The following is a 21,431-nucleotide window of genomic DNA, read 5'->3' on the forward strand; positions in this document are numbered from 1 at the left end:
TTCTCAAATAAGAGTATAAAATATGATTCAGACAAAGCTTGGAACTTCCCAATTATAAGGGACTATCAGAAGATTAAGCTGTGAATAGTCTGTGTGTGTGTGTGTGTGTGTGTGTGTGTGTGTGTGTGTGTGTGTATGTGTTTGTGTGTGAGATATGTTTTTGCAAATTTTATAGAATGCTTTTCAGAATCATATGTTATTTTTTTCTATTTGCTCTAAAAATTTCAGAAGGTTCCTATCAATTTACCTATATTTATTTTATTTTTATATATGTATATACATATATACATATTTATACAGATTATGATGTATACAATACATATAATTTTTACAAAATGAAATTTGAGGTTCATTTTATCATCTGACCTCTAATTGTATTTCAAATATCCACTGTACCCTCCTAATATCTACAATTATAAATTTCTGAGATCTTGTCCTTTTATTTCATTTGTATCTTCAACCCCTTTCACTGGCTCACTGTCTTCTACCAGCAGCCTGTGTCATTACATCCTACCTCTTCTTTCTGTTTGCATCTGGTTCTCATAAATCAATTCCAGATGAAATCAAGTAATCTTGCCCTAGTACGCCACTACCTATATAATTCATCCTTATCAGATCTATCCAAGCTAAATATTGGCCCCTGGTATTCTGATTCTTCTCATGGGATTCAGGATTAATTGGGACCCTCTGTTATAAGTAGTAGACTATCTCCAAAACTTTGACCTTTGATGACAGTCTTGTTCTCTGACTCTGGCTGTAGGCTAAAACCTATATTCCCAGTTGTATATTTCTAGAAGTGTTCAGCTTTTTGAACTTTCAGCCATGTAGTCACTAGATCAGATTTCCATATATCGAGTCAAAGGAGAAGTTAATAAACATTGAGGACAAGGTCTATTGGTATGCATTATGGTTTTATATAAAGATGAATTAAACAATTATTTCTGCTCTCAATTAATTTGTAACTTAATAGAGAATATGGCAGAAGTACATTGATAATAATAATAATATAGAGTAAAAATGTGCAATAAGAGTGACATACTTTTATCTGAGCCTAATGAACTGAGAAAATATATTTTTTTTAAGAATTCAAAATTGATTTCCTTCTGCCACTATGGCTGAATGTAAATAAGTTGCTCAAATCCTTTGAGTCTAAAGTTCTTTATTTAAAAAATTAAATTGTAATACTTACTTCATGAATCTGTATATTAAATGAGTAATACATATATAAGATACTCATACATATATCTGTTATCAAATAAGTGTTCAATAATAGGCATCTATAAATATATATGTGTATATGTATTTGCACATATGTTTTTCAATTTATATATAAATATGTGGGCTAAGTTTACACAGAATAATTAAGACTTGAGTTTTTGACATACTAATATTGAGGCTCTGGAACCAGTAGAAAGTTCTGGACCAAAGATAAAGTAATAGTGAACATCATGCAGCACTTCACACGGGCTATAACCACAAAGATATTGGGAAACAGGAACATAAGTTCCAGGACCACTTTTTCACATAATTAAGAGGAAGGGTTCAAAAACAAGCAAACAAACACAGAAAAGCAACAAGAACAACAACAAAAACAAGACTTCATCATTCCATTAGGAGATGAGGAAGCACTGAAATCTGTGTGGGCCAAGGACTAGGGAACTTGTGTCCTTCATCCGAGAAGAGTGTGTAGAGATGAGGCTTACTCAATTGAAATCCAGGGGCATTGCTGCTTTTTGTCCCTTGATTTCATCTCCCTGCCCAAAGCTGAGAGGGAGGGCCTTGTGGACCTCCTGCTATAGTGGACAAGTCTGAGGCTGGAGTGAGGTGTGCGGTGGAAAGCCCCACCCCCAAGAATAAATGAAAAATATTGGAGGCAGAGTTTGGAGTAAGTTAAATCTCAGTAAAAGACTTAGAAATGTAGAACGTTGTCTTTGTGAAGTTTCCTTGTAAAACTTTAAAAAGTAAATAAGACCCTCGTGCCCATCCCCTGGGGCAACAAGAAAGTGAGGCCACTGTAGAGATTGTGCTTCACTCTATCAATTCTTGAAGAAAATAGGAAGAGAAGAACCCCAAGTGCTTTGAAAGTGGGCTGAAAGAGAAAAGGGGACTCTGGGCATGGTTCTTGGCTTAAGAAGATGTCCCATGTGGATATGGGATTACCTATGGGGCCATTTCTCAAGCCAGGCCCATCTGTTGTCGCTGGTGTGCTTTTGAGATCTTGTGAAAAAATTATTCTCTGGTATGGAGACCGTGAGATTGAACTTGCTGAATATTTTCCTGGGTAAACAATGTTTTGTTCTTTTTGCTTACTAATTCAGAAAACACATCAAAAACAATATTTATGTAGTTTATAGACAAGGAAAGAAATCACATGTTCCTGACCAAATGAGTTAGTCATCATTTTATGAGGTTTTCCATATGTGTGTCATCAGACACTTTAGAATACCAAAGGTGAAACCTTTGTTTGGCAGTACTGTGTTATTTCTTAACAAGTTTAAGCACTGTTGATTAGAGAGCATATCAGACATATTCAGGTCTTCTTTAAACTCTCACTGTAAATTTTTAGATTTTGCATTTTTAAACTTTCAATTCAACGTCTTCCACAAAGCTGTGAAAGTTTTGAAAGCTAAGTATCTCATATACTTATAACTACAAAAAAATCATTAAAAGAAAAGAATGATTCAAAATCTTTTCCTGAATAATATTATCATAGGATTGACTTGAAAGTTTTGTGGAGGAACAAAAATCCTGAGAACTATGACACAGAAATCTGTAGGATTAAAAATGGACCTTTTAAAGGTCAATATTCCATTTTTTTTTTGTTTCTAAAACAAGTACAACAACAAAGAGTACTATAGAATATGTTTTAACTATGTACCAGGCACTATCCTAAGCATGTTACATTCCCCTCAACACCTCTTTTGAGGTAGGTTCTATTTTCATTATTCCCATTTTGCGTGTAAGGAGACAGATTTAGTGAGTGGAGTACAATGTCAATAAAAGAGATAAAAGAGCCCTTCACGTCCTCTGGGGCATTGATTTAGTTATCCCCTCTCTCAATTCATCAGATGTACAGCCTCCTTCCCATGATATCCCCTTCTGTCCACACAAAAGCACAGTTATCCTCTAGTTAATTTTTTTAATGCAACCAGTGGGAGAAATACTAACATCATTCACATCATTAACTTCTATTTCATCAAACTGTATGTAATTAAACACATTCAAGAGCTTTAGGCCAAACATTGGCCAAAAATAATACCTCAGAAAAATTGATTTTGGTTTTAACACGTGCTATGAAAAATTCAGAATTCGTGACCAGACTGATGTCCCCAAATGCTCCACAAACAACCTCGACAATAGCTAGGATCCCTCACAGATGGACCTTTTTCTCTAGCTTGTGCCTCGTGCTGGGGATCGGCTTGTCCAGAGTCCCAGAGCATCTCACTGAGCAGTACCTGTCCAGCTGCTAACACCTTATGGCTTTTTGCCAGTGGTCAGCAGCACCGCATTCAAGTCAAATCCCAGCTCCATTCCTCACTAAGTCTGTGGCCCTAAAATAGTTGCTCAGCCTTTCTCTCAGTTTACTTATATATAAAATGGAGATAACAGTTTTACTAACTTATGAAGATTAGACAATGAAAGTAAACTTCTTCAACCAGTACTTGAATACCTAAAGACTCAGTAAATATTTGCAATTATCATTATTAATATGATGAGTGAGATTTTAAAAGTATTATTTTAATGTGCTTCTTCAGTGTTTATAATACTTCCAGATCTACTCTGGGTGTGAAATGTTTGTGACATCAGCCTACCATTGTTTAAGTGACTAGTAAAAAGGCAATTACAGTATTTTAATATTAGTAGTCGATTATACAAAAAAAGCAAAAAGTGAGAACTAGTTTTCTTTCCTTTAATGTAAAATCAAACACCTAAAAAGTAGGATTTCTGCAGTCATGAATTTAAAAATATGTTAATGTAAATGGAATGCTTAATATAAATTACGTCACGGAGAAGGATATATATGGCAACAAAGATCAGCTTGCAGCCTAAATTTAATTGCATAGGTTTCCGGGAGGTATCATGCCTCATTACACTGCCCAGTTCAAGTTGTCTAACACACTTTTTATCTAACGTAGAATTTGAGCTTCCTTACATAGGGCACAAAAATACCAGATCACCAAAACCACTGCATTCCATAATTTTCTAGCCTGTTGATTTTGGTTCCTATACATTTGAGCATAAAAGCTGATTGGTACTATGCCATCAGTAATAACAATCTAATAGGACAAAGTTTGAATAGTAGTAAGGAAATACTAGCAAATCACAAGAATATTATTATGAAAAAATAATATTGGAAGGCTGTGAATCTCAACACCATTCTGATACTAAATAGTTACTCCATAAACATTTTACAGAGAAACAAATGAGCGAGTGAATGAATGGCTTTATTAACAAAATGTTGAGTACTAGAAATAAGTAGAATTTAAACTTCGTTTAACAGGAGATAATTTTATGGGAGAAAGAATAGTATCTTAAACAGAAAGTGAGAGTATCCAGGGCTTTATTTTATTTTACAGTTAAACAGACTTTCATTATTTCTATTTAGAGAAATTAAAGTTTGAAAACTGATTTTGAAAACACAACTAAGGGCAGATGATATGCCATTTACCTGTGGGACCACCCACAGAGTCTAACCAAATATGTCATCTGACCTTCACCACAAAGAGTCTGCTAACCTTGTGTAGTACAGACCGTGTACTCCAAGATTTTGTTAAATGCTGGGTTTTCACTATATGCTGATAACGGAACTGGAACAGGAAATAAAAATGAATTGTTTCACATTTACCTTAAATATTCAATACACGCAACAAAAATGATTTCAAGTCAGCTCATTGACATAGTGTTATTTCCAGCAAGTGGAAGATTAGAGTTTTGATGTTAACTTGAAGCTTTCTTCTTTAAGTTTTCTGCAACAAATATTGTTTAGTACAGAAAAGGGGATTTAAAGGCCTCAGAAGCCCAGTTGGATTTTGTTGACAATAGCATTGAGAGTCACATCTAGGAATACAGTTTTTAACTCTGCCTTGTCAGCTGGCCAGCTATTCCAGGCCCAGGGGTATTCTCCAAATCTGGCTTGAGCTATTTTACTGTAAGTGCCTCTTTTGTGGCATTTAAATGATATTGTTGTGTTCTGCATTGCTGAATCAGCACCTTTAAAATAGAATAAGAGGTTGACGTATTCCTTTCGTGCAGTATCACTAGGAAAGAGTTGGAATACTATTCCCTAAATAAAAATATTTTTTTCTTGTAACAACACTAAAAATCACTCAATCACTTGCCTATGTGTTCCCAAATTTTACTTTGGGATGTTTTCTAAATTCTCTTCCGTAGTTCTGTCTACAGCTAATTGTTAAGTTTGCTATTATTTTTGTTATTTATGAACATTAAGACTTGATTTTCTTTTCCTTCTAGGATCCCCTGCCCTGACCGGAACTGGAACTATCAATGTCATAGTGGATGATGTCAATGACAATGTCCCCACTTTTGCCAGTAAAATGTATTTCACAACAATTCCTGAAGATGCCCCAACTGGGACAGATGTTTCATTGGTAAATGCCTCAGATGCTGATGCTTCAACAAATGCAGTAATCAGGTCAGTACATTTTCCTTTGTAAATTTTAATTATTTTTCTCATTAAACATTAGTCTTTGGACTAAATGCATACAATGCTTCATTTTGCTGAAATTCTGTAGCATTAACTCATAGCCCAATTGTGGTTGCTGAATAACCAACTATGCCTAAAATGAGGATTAAAACAATAATGATTTTATGTATTGTTCTAAAACTTTATCTTATTAATTTTATTTATATTTTTATTGTATCTCATTATTTTGTAGTTGAGGAATTAGGGCATGGGTCAGTGGGAGATTCTTCTGCTTCTTGTGTTTGACTAGTGTCACTTATGGTATTTACCTGGTGACTGTGTCCTAGAGGGTCCAAGATGGCTTCACGCGCATGCCTGGTGGCTTGGCAGGGATGGCTGGAACTTTAGGCTCAGTTGGGCCCCTTCTCTGATCTTGTGGTCTCAGAGCTTCTCAGTGTGGTTCTTCAGCAGGGTAGTTGGACTTCTTTATATGGTAGAAGAACAAGGACCTCAGGTGAAAGCTGCTAATGCTCTTACAGACCAGGCCTTGAAACGGCATAGAATCACTTCCATAATACTTTCTTTGTCAAAGCAGCCATGGCCAGCCAAGAGTCCCCGGGCTAAAACCCATCGGTGAAAAGTCTTCAAATGACTGTGCCTTCATATAGTCAGATATAATAAAAATCCATGCCATTTTTATCTTGCAAAAAACTATTATGTTCACTTTAAATTGACAGACAATTATTACAACTTAAATGAAAAATATTTTCACAGAATAGTAAGTTGTTATGCCAACCTAAATCTTATTTACTCTGGCTTGATATGTTTTTAATGGAATATATATTTTGGATGTTAATCACTCCTTGCTATTCATGGAATCCTGGAGAAAATCCACTTTTTCCTCTGGTTAACAGAGCTTTTATGTATTAATTTTTATATTGACTATTTAAGTATTACATATTTAAGTCATTTACCTAACTACTGATGGACTCTCTAAAAGCACAACCTTTTATGTGTGATGTTAATTTTCCCATATGGTCTAACATGATCTTTTACACAGCAGCTACCCAAAAAATATTTATTTATATTCTTCTTTCTACCAGTTTGATCAAGTTATGCATTTTAATGGATGGTATACTTATTTTGAGTTAAACACTTTACATAACTTTTAATATTTTCCCTTCTAGTAAACCAGCCTGCATTAATTACTAGCTTATCTAGTTTATATCTTTGTTTCCCAGACACCCATTCCAGAATTTAGCTCTTATAGAAATATATTCCTTTTTTTTTCCCAACTGACCAAATCTCCATTCAAAACCTCACTTTTAATTCTTTTATGTCATAACATTGGAGAAAGTCACAAAACTGTATCAACAGTGTTGACATTCAAAGGCAAATCCCTTTCTCTGTGCTCTTAATCCCATCCCATTCGATTTCCCTCAAATCATTAATTCAGCAGTTACTACATTTTGCTCTGGATCTTCAAGTAATCCTTCTTTCCTTGATCATATCTTTATCCCTATAGAAATGCTCAGAATATCTGGTATTGAGTTCTGGTTCCTTTATTTACTTACATGACTTAGGAAAGTCATTTTAGTGTCTCTAAGGCTCAGTGTATCCATCAGTAAAAGTGGAGATAAGAATTGCTACTTTCGAAATTTGTGAGAATTAAATATATATTGACCAATTACTAGGTGCCAAGTATCATATATGGAATCAGTTAATATGTGCAAATGTCTCTAACACATTATTGGGACATGAAAGTCGCTAAATTTATACTAGTATTTTTTTTCTTTTCATCATTCTAATATCTATTTTATTCCTAATATATTCTTCCTTGAAAAATGTCTACAACATAATAGTGACTGGCACCTAAATAAATGCATTAAATGAATGATTCTAGTATTCTTTACGACTGCTGCTTTTCCTCATGTTTTTCACACCACATTTTTGAGAGGGTGGGTTACTGCCTCAGAGTTTTCTCTGGCCATTTATTCTTGAAAATCTCTCAGTCTTTCTCCTCCATTGCTTTACCAAAAAAGACTATTCGAAGATTCTACTGAAATTTATCAAGTCCAGTGATGTCTGAGTCTTTATTTTCCTTTGCCTTTTGCAATATTTGCACCACAGGTCAGCCTTTCTTATTGGCATTTTTTTTCTCCTCAGTGTCTGTGTAAATGTTATTTCTTATTTCTCATCCTGCGTCTCTGACCACACCTTCTAATTTGCCTTCTGTGTCCCCTCTTTCTCTCTCTCCAAAGAAATTTGGACATTCCCCACAGCAAGTTTCCTCAGTCCTTTTCTTTCCTTTCTTTGTTTTCCCGCACGTGTGTGTATGTGTGTGTGTGTGAGAGAGAGAGAGAGAGAGAGAGAAAGAGTAAAAGAGAGAGAGAGTAGAGAATCATCCATTTCCATGGCTGCAGCCATGAGAAAACTTACCCAGAAAACTAGACAGAAAACCTCTAAACCTGTTGTACCAACTCTGACTCCATCCTGGAGATTCCCACCCGTCTTTAAAACTCTCTAGGAGGCACTTCTACGTAGAGGTTCTGTTGTCATAAGGACAACGTATCAGAAGCTCCTAACCTTTTCTGTTTCTCCTCTTGGTGTACTGCTCTCTTTTAATGATGTTGCTTTGCTTTCTTCATCCTCCCATCTTGATGGCTAACAGTCATCTTCTCCCCCTACGCTCATTCAGTGGACAAGTTTTCATGTTTCTTCTTTCCTAATGCCTCTGGCACTCATTCTTTTCTGTGCATCCCTCCTGCCAAGATCCTAGTTCAGTCCATAATTACATCATGCCTGGACTATTATAATAAAAATTAACTTACTTTCCTGACTCTGGTTTCTAATCCTTCCAATCTATATACTACACAATCCTGTATAATCTTGGAGCCCTTACGATGTCCCAGATACTTTGTTAAGTTCTGAGGAGTTAAGCACTTCAGTTCTAATAAGAACACTTTAATATAGAAGGTAATTTTGCAATATTACAATGATAGTACCTTGGAACAAGTATAGTTTAAACACAGAATGTGTGGAAAGAACAGCATACTCAGTGATACCTGAGGAAATAAGTATAAGCTTCAAGTAATTGATGAATTTTGGAAAAACAGAGGAGTTGCTTATGTACAAACAAGGGATGAAAGGCATTCTAGGCAAAGACAGTAACAGGTGCAAAGCCAAAGCTATGCAAAAACATAGCATCAGAAAAACAAAGCTGTTCAGTATGGTTGGTGTGGGTTAGGAATGGGCCTTGTATACCATAGGAGAAAATTCACATTTCTTTCTGTGTCTAGTGGGAGAAACAACTGAAATGTTTTAAGGTGGGCAATAACATGATTAGTTTACATTTTATGATGATTCCTCTCTCAGTGTTGTAGAAAGTGATTTGGATAAAGCAAAGCCTGAGTCTGTGAATGAAGGGAAAATGACAGTAACATGAAACAGCTAGCTCAGTGGCTCAGCTTTAACAATGATACTCCCCCCTCCTCAAAATCTTTCAACTTCCAGTTTGCCTAGGGCATAACGCCCAGTCTGCATATTCCAGCCCCTCCGTAAACAGCCCCAGCATCTTTCCAAGCTTATCCTGTACAAATGTATACCCAAACTTTCAGCCTCACTGGATCACTTTCTGCTCCTGGGAAAAGGACCTGTGCTTTTCCAAGCACTATGGCTCTGTTCAAATCCTTCTATATCCTAGACCAGGGTTCTGCAAACAGCAGCCTGCAAGCCAAATTCGGCCCAGTGCCTAGTTTTGTAAATAAAGTGTTCCTGGAAAATAGCCATGCCCATTCATGTACGTATTGTCTGCAGCTGCTTTTGCATTAAAACAGCAAGTTGAGTGTTGCAACAGAGATCTGATGGCCTAAAGAGCTGAAAATATTTACTAACTGGTCCTTTACAGAAAAAAAAAATTTGTTGACTCCTAGCCTAAAATACCTTCATTCTCCCTTTACAATACTATTGTAAGGCGGGTAACCTCTTTAAGACTTAGCCTAAATTTACATTTCTCCAAGAAAGGCTTTTCTATCAAAAGTGATCTCTTTGTCTTCTGAATTCCCAAAACAATGCTTCTGAGCAATTTCATAGCACTTAAACATAACGCCTGATTTTGTATTTACTTTTCCGTGTGTCTTTCTTCTATCTAGGGTATAAGCTTGAGCACAGAATTTTTTTACCTACTTATCCATGTCTCTATTAGTTCATCCATTTACCTAAAGATGGATTATAAGAGATTATATATAATAGAGTATTATAATTATGTACGTATATATACTGTTATGTGTGTAAACCTAAACTTTGAATTCTTGTCACATACTAATTATGATGCCAAGTGCTTTTCAAAAGAAATTACATTTGATGCTCAAAACTACCAAATGAAGGGAATACATATATGTATAATACTTCATAGATAGAGAAGACTTAGAAAGGCTAAGAAACTTTATGAATTTAAGTCCTTGAATGAGATCAAAATTCATGTCCAAGGGAACTGTGTTCCAAAGTCCAGTTTCTAAACTATTACTAAATCACTGTATTCTAGCAGCCCACAGTGCAGTGCCTTATGACTGTAGCAAATCTCAGGAAGAGGTAAAAAAGTTTCAAGAAATCAAATGGGGATATTTCATCTTTACAAATGCAACAACAGTTGATTTAGATTTTAGATAATAATGATCAGTTTATGCCAGTAATTTGAAACAATAATTTCTTGAGTCAGAAAAAAAATTAACACCTTGTTGATTTGCATTGAACTAAGTCATTGTAAACTGATTCTACATCAAACCTGAGCAAGAGTCCCTTTTGGCCTTAGCAAGAGCTACAGTGTGCCTTGTCTCACCCACATCCCCTCAGGCTGTGTCTCACCTTCCATCTACTGTAGGATAATGGAAAAAGTGCATGCTGAAGTCATAAAGACAGAAGTTCAGTCTCCATGTACCATTTATAGATTGCATGTTTCTCTGTGCAACTAGATTAGCCTCCCTTAGATTCAGATTCCTCATCGATAAAAAATGTAGTACAAAACCAAACTGTTAGGATTGTTCTGAGGCTTAAAAGAAAGCGTATATAAAATGCCTTGTAGTCTGCTGGGTACACACTAAGAACACGGTAAGATGCTGCAAAGTTGTAAAGAACAGTGTAGGTGTTTAGCTGTTAAGAATGTAGCACAGACTTGATCTAAGTTCATAACCTTAAAAGAAATTAATGTGGACCAGAGAAGCAGGAGAGAGATGTATGAAAGGATGAGAAGTGAAACACGACTCAAATAATACAAGTGGGGAAAACCTGGGCATGTGATCTCAGCAGTCTATCCATTTATATTGTCCCCTATGTTTCTTTTATTTCTTTCTTTTTGTAACTTACAAGAATAAATTTGATTGAAACTGGTATTATAGATATTGTGAGATATTAAAGAATATCTCATATTTAAAATACACTATTGATACACTTTTATTCTTTAATTTTAAAAAATAATAAATATATTACCTACTTTTAAACAGACAATCTTATGTGCAATAGCATAAAATAAAGAATAAGAATTTATAGTACAAAGTTCCTCTATGGATTATTTAGTTCAACCTGGGCCAGAACTCACATCATTTGCCTTTCAACACATTGTTCATTCTAATATACCATGGTCTTCTCACATACAAAGCATCCAAATCAAATTTACATGCATTTTGCATCCTTCTTATTTTTATTTGTGAATGCTTAAGGGAACAAATATTTGAGTGAACCTTGGCCTTTGCTGTCATAAAGCTGTAAGAAAGCTTGTGGCACTATGAAGCACTTGTTCCAACCCCTATTAACTTATTTGGTCATTTCTACACCTACCGATAGAAGCAAAGTTTCCCAAAGTAAAATCACATAATTCTCATAATCCAGGTGTCTACAGACTTTGTCCAAAAGGTAAGGCAATATGATTATTTCATGAGTCCTGAATTTCTAACTTTGAGAAATCATTTACAAACCTTTGATATTTTTATTTTGATAAAGGGAATAGATATCTTCTACTCTGTAAGCGTAGTAATTACACTTTGTAAAGAGTCATTTCTGGTCTAGGAAATATAGTCAGTGCTTTTCTCACTCCTGATCGTGGCATGTGGGTGTGTCAAAGGGTGTTCAAATCTGAGTGATACCAAGTACTTTATCAATACTAAAATCATTTCTCAACCAAATTCCTTCTCTATTCTTTTTCTATTTAGCTTTCATTTTATAGAAACTCTATTTTTTTAAAAAAATAGCTCCCAATTGTTCATTATGTCTCTAAAAAGGATGAAGATGCTGAAATGTTTGTTTTAACCGATGAACTTCATAGGAGAAATGTGCACTGGCTGCAATGCAAGGTTTTTTCCTGCTGTTTCTATTAGGCACTTGCTGTTGCTATGTTTTTATGGACACAAACCATAGGAACACCAGTTAGTTCCAACAAGGGCATTTCTTTGTTGGCATAAAGGAGAAAACTTTGAAAGATGTCTATTATCTCGCTACCCTCCAACTTAAAAAATTATGGACCACAGCCAGCTTCTGAACCTTCAAGCTTAGCTACTTCTTTCCTAGCTGACCTCTCAGGAATATATACAGACAGCTTTTTTCTTCAGAAAGAAGAGAGAAGCTATTCTCAGTGGAAACTCCTCCCCGCTAACCAATCTGGTTAACGTCAAAATATCCATGAAGATGTCATACCTCTCCTTACAACAAGAAAGCAAAGCAGCATGGCCATATGAGGAATAGCAAACGAGAGAATTAGTAACTAGGAATTTCTCTGTATAAATAATCAGTTCTTGAGTTGTTCTGGATAGTCAATATGTGTCAAATACAGTGTTTGGTCTTTAAAGAAAAAGATCTTCCACTGACCTTTCTGGTATATTATGGCGCACTGCAGAAAAAATAATTTTTAGATTCATTTAACAGATGTTCATTTGTGATCCTGGCCACTGACCACAATATTAGAGCAAGGCCCTGATTTATGCTCTCAGGCTGGTTTATTTAAAACACGATAGTCTTCTGGGTATATTCTGGGGACTTGCATGATTTAAGAAACCCACAAACCTTGTGAGGACCTGCTTGAGGTCATGGGATATCTCACAATAAAGATTGTTAATGTGATGTTCACATAAAATTTGAACTCGCCATATCCTTTCGTTGTTTTGTGATCTTACTTGTAATGTTTATCTTGACATTTCTGCCTCGGTCATTAAATTATAGTAAATAGATGTTGCAGCATTAAAACTGGAAGAAATATGCCCATGTCTGCTCTCTGCTTTAGTTATAGGATCATTGGTGGAAATTCTCAGTTCACCATCAACCCCTCCACAGGACAAATCATCACCAGTGCGTTGCTAGACAGGGAAACAAAAGAGAATTACACTTTAGTGGTCGTTGCCAGTGATACTGGATCCCCGGAGCCTCTTTCCAGTTCCACCAGTGTGCTCGTCACGGTGACTGACGTCAACGACAACCCACCAAGGTTTCAGCATCACCCGTATGTCACACACATCCCGTCGCCTACTCTTCCAGGTAACCAAACCAACTCGGAGGTCTCATAGATAAATAAAAACTATACATTGGACACTTCCTATAATTACATTGCTGTTATTTTTACGTGTATATTTCTGATATAGCCAAAGTTGGCAAATCCTCTAAAATTCAACTCTTGCCTAAATACATTGAAGGAACATCGAATCTTGCAAATTAATTCTTTCTTCCCAGACCAATTGTATTTAAGGTTTTATAATTGCCACACCTTTCCTAGTGCTGTTTCTTAATTTTACTTGAATATTGTTAAAGATTAGAATAGATTTCACCTTGTAGTCAGGGAGGGTTCTGTCCTGAGATGTAATTTGTGTGTTCCTTGATAGCAGGGACATTATCTCTTTTTCCATGCCATATCCGAGCACCTGAAACATTATCTGGGAAGTAATAGGCCTTCAACTGTATTTCTTAGTAGAAAATGAATATTTTATTCAATGCTTCACAGATAAGTTTTTAAAAGGTTTAATGAAGGAATCCTTCTAGTTAATTATTATTGTAAATATTTTACTCTAGTTTTGATGAGTGAAGTTTTTCTTCTGTTAGTATGAGTATGAAGCCGTTAATGAACCACTTTCGTATTGACGATATGTATTTATCTTTCTGCATCTCTTTTACATTTAGTTTGGTTTTGTTTGTTTCTTTGCAAGGAATGGCCTACTCTCTTAGGCACTACACAAATCATCTGCCATTGGTAATTTTTGAAATGAATTTTGAAACAAGAAAGTATACAAATAAAGGCCATAATTAATTTTCCTTGCTTTAAGATATTTTTAATTAGAAAAACAAAAAAACGGATGCAGGATTTCTCCTCTAGTGATCTTTGAGCTTCTATTCACTTGAGAAGGTATAATTGATACCAATTGCAAGTATAAAATCCATAAATTATTGTGCCAAATTTCTATCAAAAGGAAATGTCAATAGTGAAGTCATAAATCCCTGATGACGGCCTTCAGCTGAAATGATGCTGGCAGGCATAATTCTAATCACACCCAATGTGTGGTGATGCAATATAACATCTCCTGTACAAAGTGAGTAAGGCTTAAGCATTTTTTTCCTCATTAGACATATTATAGTTAATCAGAATCACTGCCTTTTTTAAATTAGAGACTTTTCACTTGTGTCACAAACTCTTCTGTTATGGGTAGGAATGCAGGTTTGGGAAAGGTTTCTGAATAAGTTTATCGAAAACACGTCCTTACGGCAGCTTTTCAGCGTATCTCCTCTACAATCTGTCCAATTGGCCCTCATCCCAAGCATTGACTTTTGGAATCCAAATTGAGTCCATTCTTCCTCAGTTCTTATTTCTTACTACTTTATAATTGTTTATATATATGTGTGTGTGTGTGTACTTTATAATTGTTCATATACGTGTGTGTGTGTAATTTATAATTGTTATACATATAATGTATGCACACATACATATATACACTTCATCTCCGTATGAGAATGGTTCACAGATAAAAGAATTTTGCTATAAAACAGTGGGTATAAGGAATCAACAGTAATTTTTTAAACATATTATTTTTGTTGACATGATTACATAAAAGGTAATTCAACAATATTTTAAGACATAATAGAGCAATTATTTTTTTTCCCCATTGGGCATAAAAATAGTTCTTAGCAGAACTCCTGTATTATTGTGTTTGTTGGAAGTTCTGTTGTGTACAGATTTTTCTCCTAGGAACTATAATTTGGAAGGATTAGCCGTTGCTCTTCCCTGTGCTTCTCACAGAGGCACACTGAAAATTATTAAATTCAGAAGACTGTATGGGTTTTAGGTAGATAATGACAGGTCAGTTCCTGAAGACTACTGTTAGATTTGACTGGGGAACTTCAGAGACAATATAAGAGGTACTGTTCTCCCCTCGTAATCATGGGGAAATAAAGTTATGTCAGGTAGCAATATAGTGGTTTATATATAGTTTTAATATAGTGTTTTAACTTACTATCAAATGTTTTATTGGGGTTCCATGAGATTATAACTGCACACTCCCTCTTTTATAGGTTCCTTCGTCTTTGCGGTTACTGTCACAGATGCTGATTTTGGACCCAATTCTGAACTACATTATTCTCTTTCGGGTAGAAACTCTGAAAAATTTCACATTGACCCACTGAGAGGAGCTATTATGGCAGCCGGACCACTAAATGGCACTTCAGAAGTGACGTTTTCTGTACATGTAAAAGACGGTGGCTCATTTCCAAAGACAGATTCTACAACAGTGACTGTTCGATTTGTGAACAAAGCAGATTTCCCTAAAGTCAGAGCCAAAGAACAAACATTCGTGTTTCCTGAAAACCAACCAGTAGGCACTCTTGTCACTACCATAACGGGGTCCTCCTTGAGAGGAGAACCTTTGTCGTATTATATTGCAAGTGGGAATCTTGGCAACACATTTCAGACTGATCAGTTATCAGGGCAGGTGTCCATTAGTCAACCTCTGGATTTTGAAAAGATACAAAAGTATGTTGTATGGATAGAAGCCAGAGATGGAGGTTTCCCTCCTTTCTCCTCTTATGAGAAACTTGACATAACAGTATTAGATGTCAATGATAATTCCCCAGTTTTTAAGGAAGATCCATTTGTATCTGAAATATTGGAAAACCTTTCTCCTCGAAAAATACTTACTGTTTCTGCAGTGGACAAGGATAGTGGACCCAATGGACAGTTAGACTATGAAATTGTTAATGGCAACAGAGAACATAGTTTCAGTATCAATCATGCTACTGGTGAAATTAGAAGCATTCGACCTTTAGACCGGGAAAAAATATCTCAGTATGTGCTTACCATAAAGTCCTCAGACAAAGGCTCCCCTTCTCAGAGTACCTCAGTAAAAGTCATCATTAACATTTTAGATGAAAATGATAATGCCCCTAGGTTTTCGCAAATATTCAGTGCCCACGTTCCTGAAAATTCCCCATTAGGGTACACAGTTACACGTGTCACAACTTCTGATGAAGATATTGGTGTAAATGCAATTAGTAGATACTCTATAATGGACACAAGTCTTCCATTTACGATTAATCCCAGCACTGGGGATATCGTAATTAGTAGGCCTTTAAATAGAGAAGACACAGACCGTTACAGAATCCGAGTTTCTGCCCACGATTCTGGATGGACTGTAAGTACAGATGTCACGATATTTGTGACAGATGTCAATGACAATGCTCCAAGATTTAGCAGACCATCCTATTACTTAGATTTTCCTGAACTTACTGAAATTGGCTCCAGAGTGACTCAGGTATCTGCAACAGACCCCGATGAGGGATCAAACGGACAAGTGTTCTATTTTATAAAATCTCAGTCAGAATACTTCAGGATTAATGCCACCACAGGGGAGATTTTCAATAAACAGGTCTTAATATACCAAAACGTCAGTGGCTTCAGTAACGTGAACATCAACAGACATAGTTTTATAGTGACGTCTTCAGATCGAGGCAATCCTGCATTACTTAGTGAGACGACAGTTACCATCAACACGGTGGACAGTAATGACAACGCACCACGATTTCTTAAACCTGCATATTTTACTCCAGTCACCAAACATGTTAAAATTGGTACAAAGTTAATCAAAGTTACTGCAGTAGATGAGAAAGATTTTGGATTGAATTCTGAAGTGGAGTATTTCATTTCGAATGAACATCATTTGGGAAAATTTAAGTTAGACAATAATACGGGGTGGATTTCAGTAGCAGCTCCCCTGATATCTGACTTGAATCAAAACTTTTTGATCACTGTCACCGCGAAGGATAAGGGAAACCCTCCACTTTCATCCCAAGCCACTGTTCACATAATTGTCACCGAGGAAAACTACCACACACCTGAATTCTCTCAAAGCCACATGAGTGCAACCATCCCTGAAAGCCATAGTATTGGGGCCATTGTCAGAACCGTTTCTGCAAGAGATAGAGACACGGCTATGAATGGCTTGATTAAGTACAGTATTTCCTCAGGAAATGAAGAAGGCATCTTTGCAATCAATTCCTCCACAGGTGTATTAACACTAGCCAAAGCTCTTGATTATGAGCTATGCCAGAAACACGAAATGACTATTAGTGCTACAGATGGAGGCTGGGTTGCAAGGACTGGTTACTGCAGTGTGACTGTAGATGTGATTGACGTGAATGACAATTCTCCAGTGTTCCTCCCTGATGAATATTTCCCTGCTGTTTTGGAAAATGCCCCCAGTGGGACGACAGTTATCCACCTAAATGCAACGGATGCCGACTCTGGAACCAATGCTGTGACTGCGTATACTGTACAGTCATCTGACAGTGACCTCTTTGTCATTGACCCCAACACGGGAGTCATCACCACTCAAGGCTTCCTGGATTTTGAAACCAAGCAGAGCTACCACCTTACTGTGAAAGCTTTCAATGTCCCCGATGAAGAAAGGTGCAGTTTTGCCACTGTTAATATACAGTTAAAAGGGACAAATGAATATGTGCCTCGTTTTGTTTCCAAACTTTACTATTTTGAAATCTCAGAAGCAGCTCCTGAAGGTACTATTGTTGGAGAAGTGTTTGCCAGTGACCGTGATTTGGGCACTGATGGGGAAGTACACTATTTGATTTTTGGTGACAGTAGAAAGAAGGGTTTCCAGATCAACAAGAAGACTGGACAAATTTATGTTTCTGGACTTCTTGATAGGGAAAAAGAAGAAAGGGTGTCTTTGAAGGTACTGGCCAAGAATTTTGGCAGCATTAGGGGTGCAGACATCGATGAGGTCACTGTAAATGTCACTGTGCTTGATGCCAATGACCCACCCGTTTTTAGTCTAAACATCTACAGTGTTCAGATCAGTGAAGGGGTCCCAACGGGAACTCATGTGACCTTTGTCAGTGCCTTCGACTCAGACTCTGTTCCCAGCTGGAGTAGGTTTTCCTATTTTATTGGATCAGGGAATGAAAATGGTGCCTTTTCCATTAATCCACAGACAGGACAGATCACCGTTACTGCAGAATTAGATCGAGAAACCCTACCCATCTATAATCTCACGGTTTTAGCTGTGGATTCAGGGACCCCCTCAGCTACAGGAAGTGCCTCCTTATTAGTCACCCTGGAAGATATAAATGATAATGGGCCTATGCTGACCATCAGTGAGGGAGAAGTTATGGAAAACAAACGCCCAGGAACTCTGGTGATGAGGCTTCAGTCCACGGATCCTGACCTCCCTCCAAATCAAGGCCCCTTTACCTACTACTTGCTGAGCACGGGTCCTGCCACCAGCTATTTTAGTCTGAACACTGCTGGAGTTCTGAGCACGACTAGAGAGATTGACAGAGAGCAAATTGCAGACTTCTATCTGTCTGTGGTCACTAGGGACTCCGGTGTCCCTCAGATGTCTTCCACAGGGACCGTGCATATCACAGTGATAGACCAAAATGACAACCCTTCACAGTCTCGGACGGTGGAGATATTTGTTAATTATTATGGCAACTTGTTTCCTGGTGGGATTTTAGGCTCCGTGAAGCCACAGGATCCCGATGTGTTAGACACCTTCCACTGCTCCCTGACTTCGGGAGTTACGAGCCTCTTCAGTATTCCGAGGGGCACTTGCAATCTGAGTTCCCAGCCAAGGTCCACAGACGGCACGTTTGATCTGACTGTCCTCAGCAACGATGGCGTCCACAGCACGGTCACGAGCAATATCCGAGTTTTCTTCACTGGATTTTCCAACACGACAGTGGATAACAGCATCCTGCTGCGTCTCAGCGTACCAAGTGTAAAGGACTTCTTGACGAACCACTACCTTCATTTCTTACGCATTGCCAGTTCACAGCTGACTGGCCTTGGGACCGCTGTGCAACTGTATGGGGCCTATGAAGGGAACAATAGAACATTTCTTTTGGCAGCTGTGAAGCGAAGCCATAATCAGTATGTGAATCCCAGTGGTGTAGCCACCTTCTTTGAAAGCATCAAAGAGATCCTCTTCCGGCAGAGTGGAGTGAAGGTAGAATCTGTAGATCACGACTCCTGTGCTCCCGGCCCATGTCAGAACGGAGGCAGCTGTGTAAGGAGACTGGCCGTGAGCTTCGAATTAAAGAGCCATGAGAGCCTTCCGGTCATCATCGTGGCAAATGAACCTTTGCAGCCTTTCTTATGCAAGTGTCTGCCAGGCTATGCTGGCAGCTGGTGTGAAATAGACATAGACGAATGCCTTCCGTCCCCTTGCCACAATGGTGGGACCTGTCACAATTTAGTGGGAGGATTTTCATGCAGCTGCCCAGATGGCTTCACTGGCAGGGCCTGTGAGAGAGATATCAACGAGTGCCTGCCTAGTCCCTGCAAGAACAGTGCCGTCTGCCAGAACTTTCCAGGAGGCTTCAACTGTGTTTGCAAAACTGGATACACAGGTATGACAATGTTTGGCTTTTTTTTCCCACCAAGACTTTAGCCATATCAAGTATAATAGAAAGTCATGAACTTTGTCATTTTCAAATGATTTTCCCTGAAGAATAGGCAGAATCACAGCAAATGCTTTAAGCATTTACTATTGGCCAGACACTGTTCTAAGCACTTTATCTGTATTTATTTCACTTACTTCTCACAAGAAACCTACGAGGTAGGGATAATGATTTTCCAGGTTTTACAGAGGAGGAAGATGATGTAGAGAGAAGTTGAGTTGGTTTTCTAAGGTGACTCAGTTGATTTGTTGTAGAGTCGGGATGTGAGCTTACACAGTTCATTCCAGAGGTTAAGTTCTTGTCTTGGACAAGAGCAAAAAGAGTATCTTAGCTTCAAAAAAGTGTTCTAAAGTTAAAGGACATGGTATAGTTAAAGTATAAGACCTGGACTCTTTTATGTTCTAAATATAGTTCTCAATTATTGTTGTTGGTTCCTTCATTTTATCATGATCATTTTTATGATTGTTTATCATAATTATCATTAGGAGTATTGAAATTTGACCCACACTGTGAGGAGAATGAAGCAAGAGCTGTGATTTAGATTGAGATTAAAATGCCTTGTTATTTGTAGTAGTCGCTTAGAAAACATCATAGGCCTATTTCTAAGGTAACTGAGCCACAATGTACCTTGACATTTTAGAAACATATTGAGCAAATTTGTTTGACTAGTCTTTGGCATCCTAATAGGACATGATGTATGTTTATAAATATATCTCTGTTTCTATCCCTATCTATCTATCTATCACCTATTTATTTATTAGCTGATCTGTAGTTAGTGCACCTTCAAATGTGTATAAATTTATGCTATTGATAAGTTTGAGGAGAGACAATCTCTCTGCTGTAATTTGCACAGTATACATTTTTAGAGCATATATATTACATTGGGTTGCCTTGTAGTGTTTATGAACACAATTTAAAGTGTAGTGAAATAGGTAAAACCAGGATATATTTTTTAAAATGTGGTAGATGTTTTGCAGAATACTATTTTAAAAGAAGTTTTTCAGAAAATGTATTTGGATATCATATTTTAAAATGATGCCCATCATGTGTATACTTATAGTTTTATATTTGGAGAATTGAATTGCTTGGTTGGTGATGATATAAAGCAAGTTTGAATAAGCCAAAGCAGATCTCATAAACTTTGCCTTCTACAAAATAATGTCCTTGAAATGTAAAGGAAAAAGGGGCAGCAAACATATGAATGAAAGAATCAAGGGATTTGACAGAACTTGATTTAGCTATAGCTTTTGAGAAGTCACCTTAGCTTGCTGACCTTCAACTCCCCCATCTGTAAAATGGGAATAATCATACTCACTTATCTTTTAGGGTTGTTGTAATGAGTAAAAATAATGTTTTTAAAACACCTAGCACAGAGCCCAGCTTTCAATAAGTAGCAATGCTGATTAGTAGCGTTAGTAGTAGTGTTAGTATAATTGTAGATGTAGAGGTATGCCATAGGATTTCTATAAAGACAAGCCTCAGTGGCACAAGGTAAGTCTGAGTCTTACCAGAGTTGTACTTGTAGGATCATGAATAACAGGCTTACATACATGTTATGAGTTCAGGGTTTCTAGAAAACCTTCCTCACTCTTTCACACCCTTCTCCCCCCACCCCCAACGCCCCCCCCCATTACTTCCTCTGTTGGGAATTCAACAATAAAGATTACTTATTTGTCCCATTTTAGTATAATACACTGATTCACACTTAGAGTGAGTTTACGCTTAGTTCTGGAATGAAGAAAGTGTGACTGCATTGGGTAGTAGATGGGGAAGAGGGAAAGTATGTTAGCAAGGCACCCTATGATGATCTCAGCATAAATGTTACTGCATGAAGGGACACAGAACTAGC

The 21,431-nt window shown here is 37.1% G+C and overlaps 1 protein-coding gene and 1 long non-coding RNA gene across 4 annotated transcripts in view; both read left to right on the plus strand.

Moving 5' to 3' along the window:
• The window catches only part of LOC309661037, an 852,613-nt gene that overhangs the window by 361,188 nt on the left and 469,994 nt on the right, over positions 1–21,431 (plus strand). The window lies entirely within an intron of this gene.
• The window catches only part of FAT4 (FAT atypical cadherin 4), a 171,828-nt gene that overhangs the window by 115,547 nt on the left and 34,850 nt on the right, over positions 1–21,431 (plus strand). For all 3 annotated transcript variants that reach the window (XM_082462068.1, XM_082462067.1, XM_082462069.1), the window contains 3 exons: positions 5,473–5,653; positions 12,912–13,162; positions 15,182–19,531. In XM_082462068.1, coding sequence (XP_082318194.1) covers positions 5,473–5,653; positions 12,912–13,162; positions 15,182–19,531 — 4,782 coding nt within the window. The remainder of the gene's footprint in view (positions 1–5,472; positions 5,654–12,911; positions 13,163–15,181; positions 19,532–21,431) is intronic.

The sequence above is a fragment of the Balaenoptera physalus genome (genome assembly GCF_965194825.1).
Source record: "Balaenoptera physalus genome assembly, chromosome: 5".
Classification (NCBI taxonomy): Eukaryota; Metazoa; Chordata; class Mammalia; order Artiodactyla; family Balaenopteridae; genus Balaenoptera; species Balaenoptera physalus.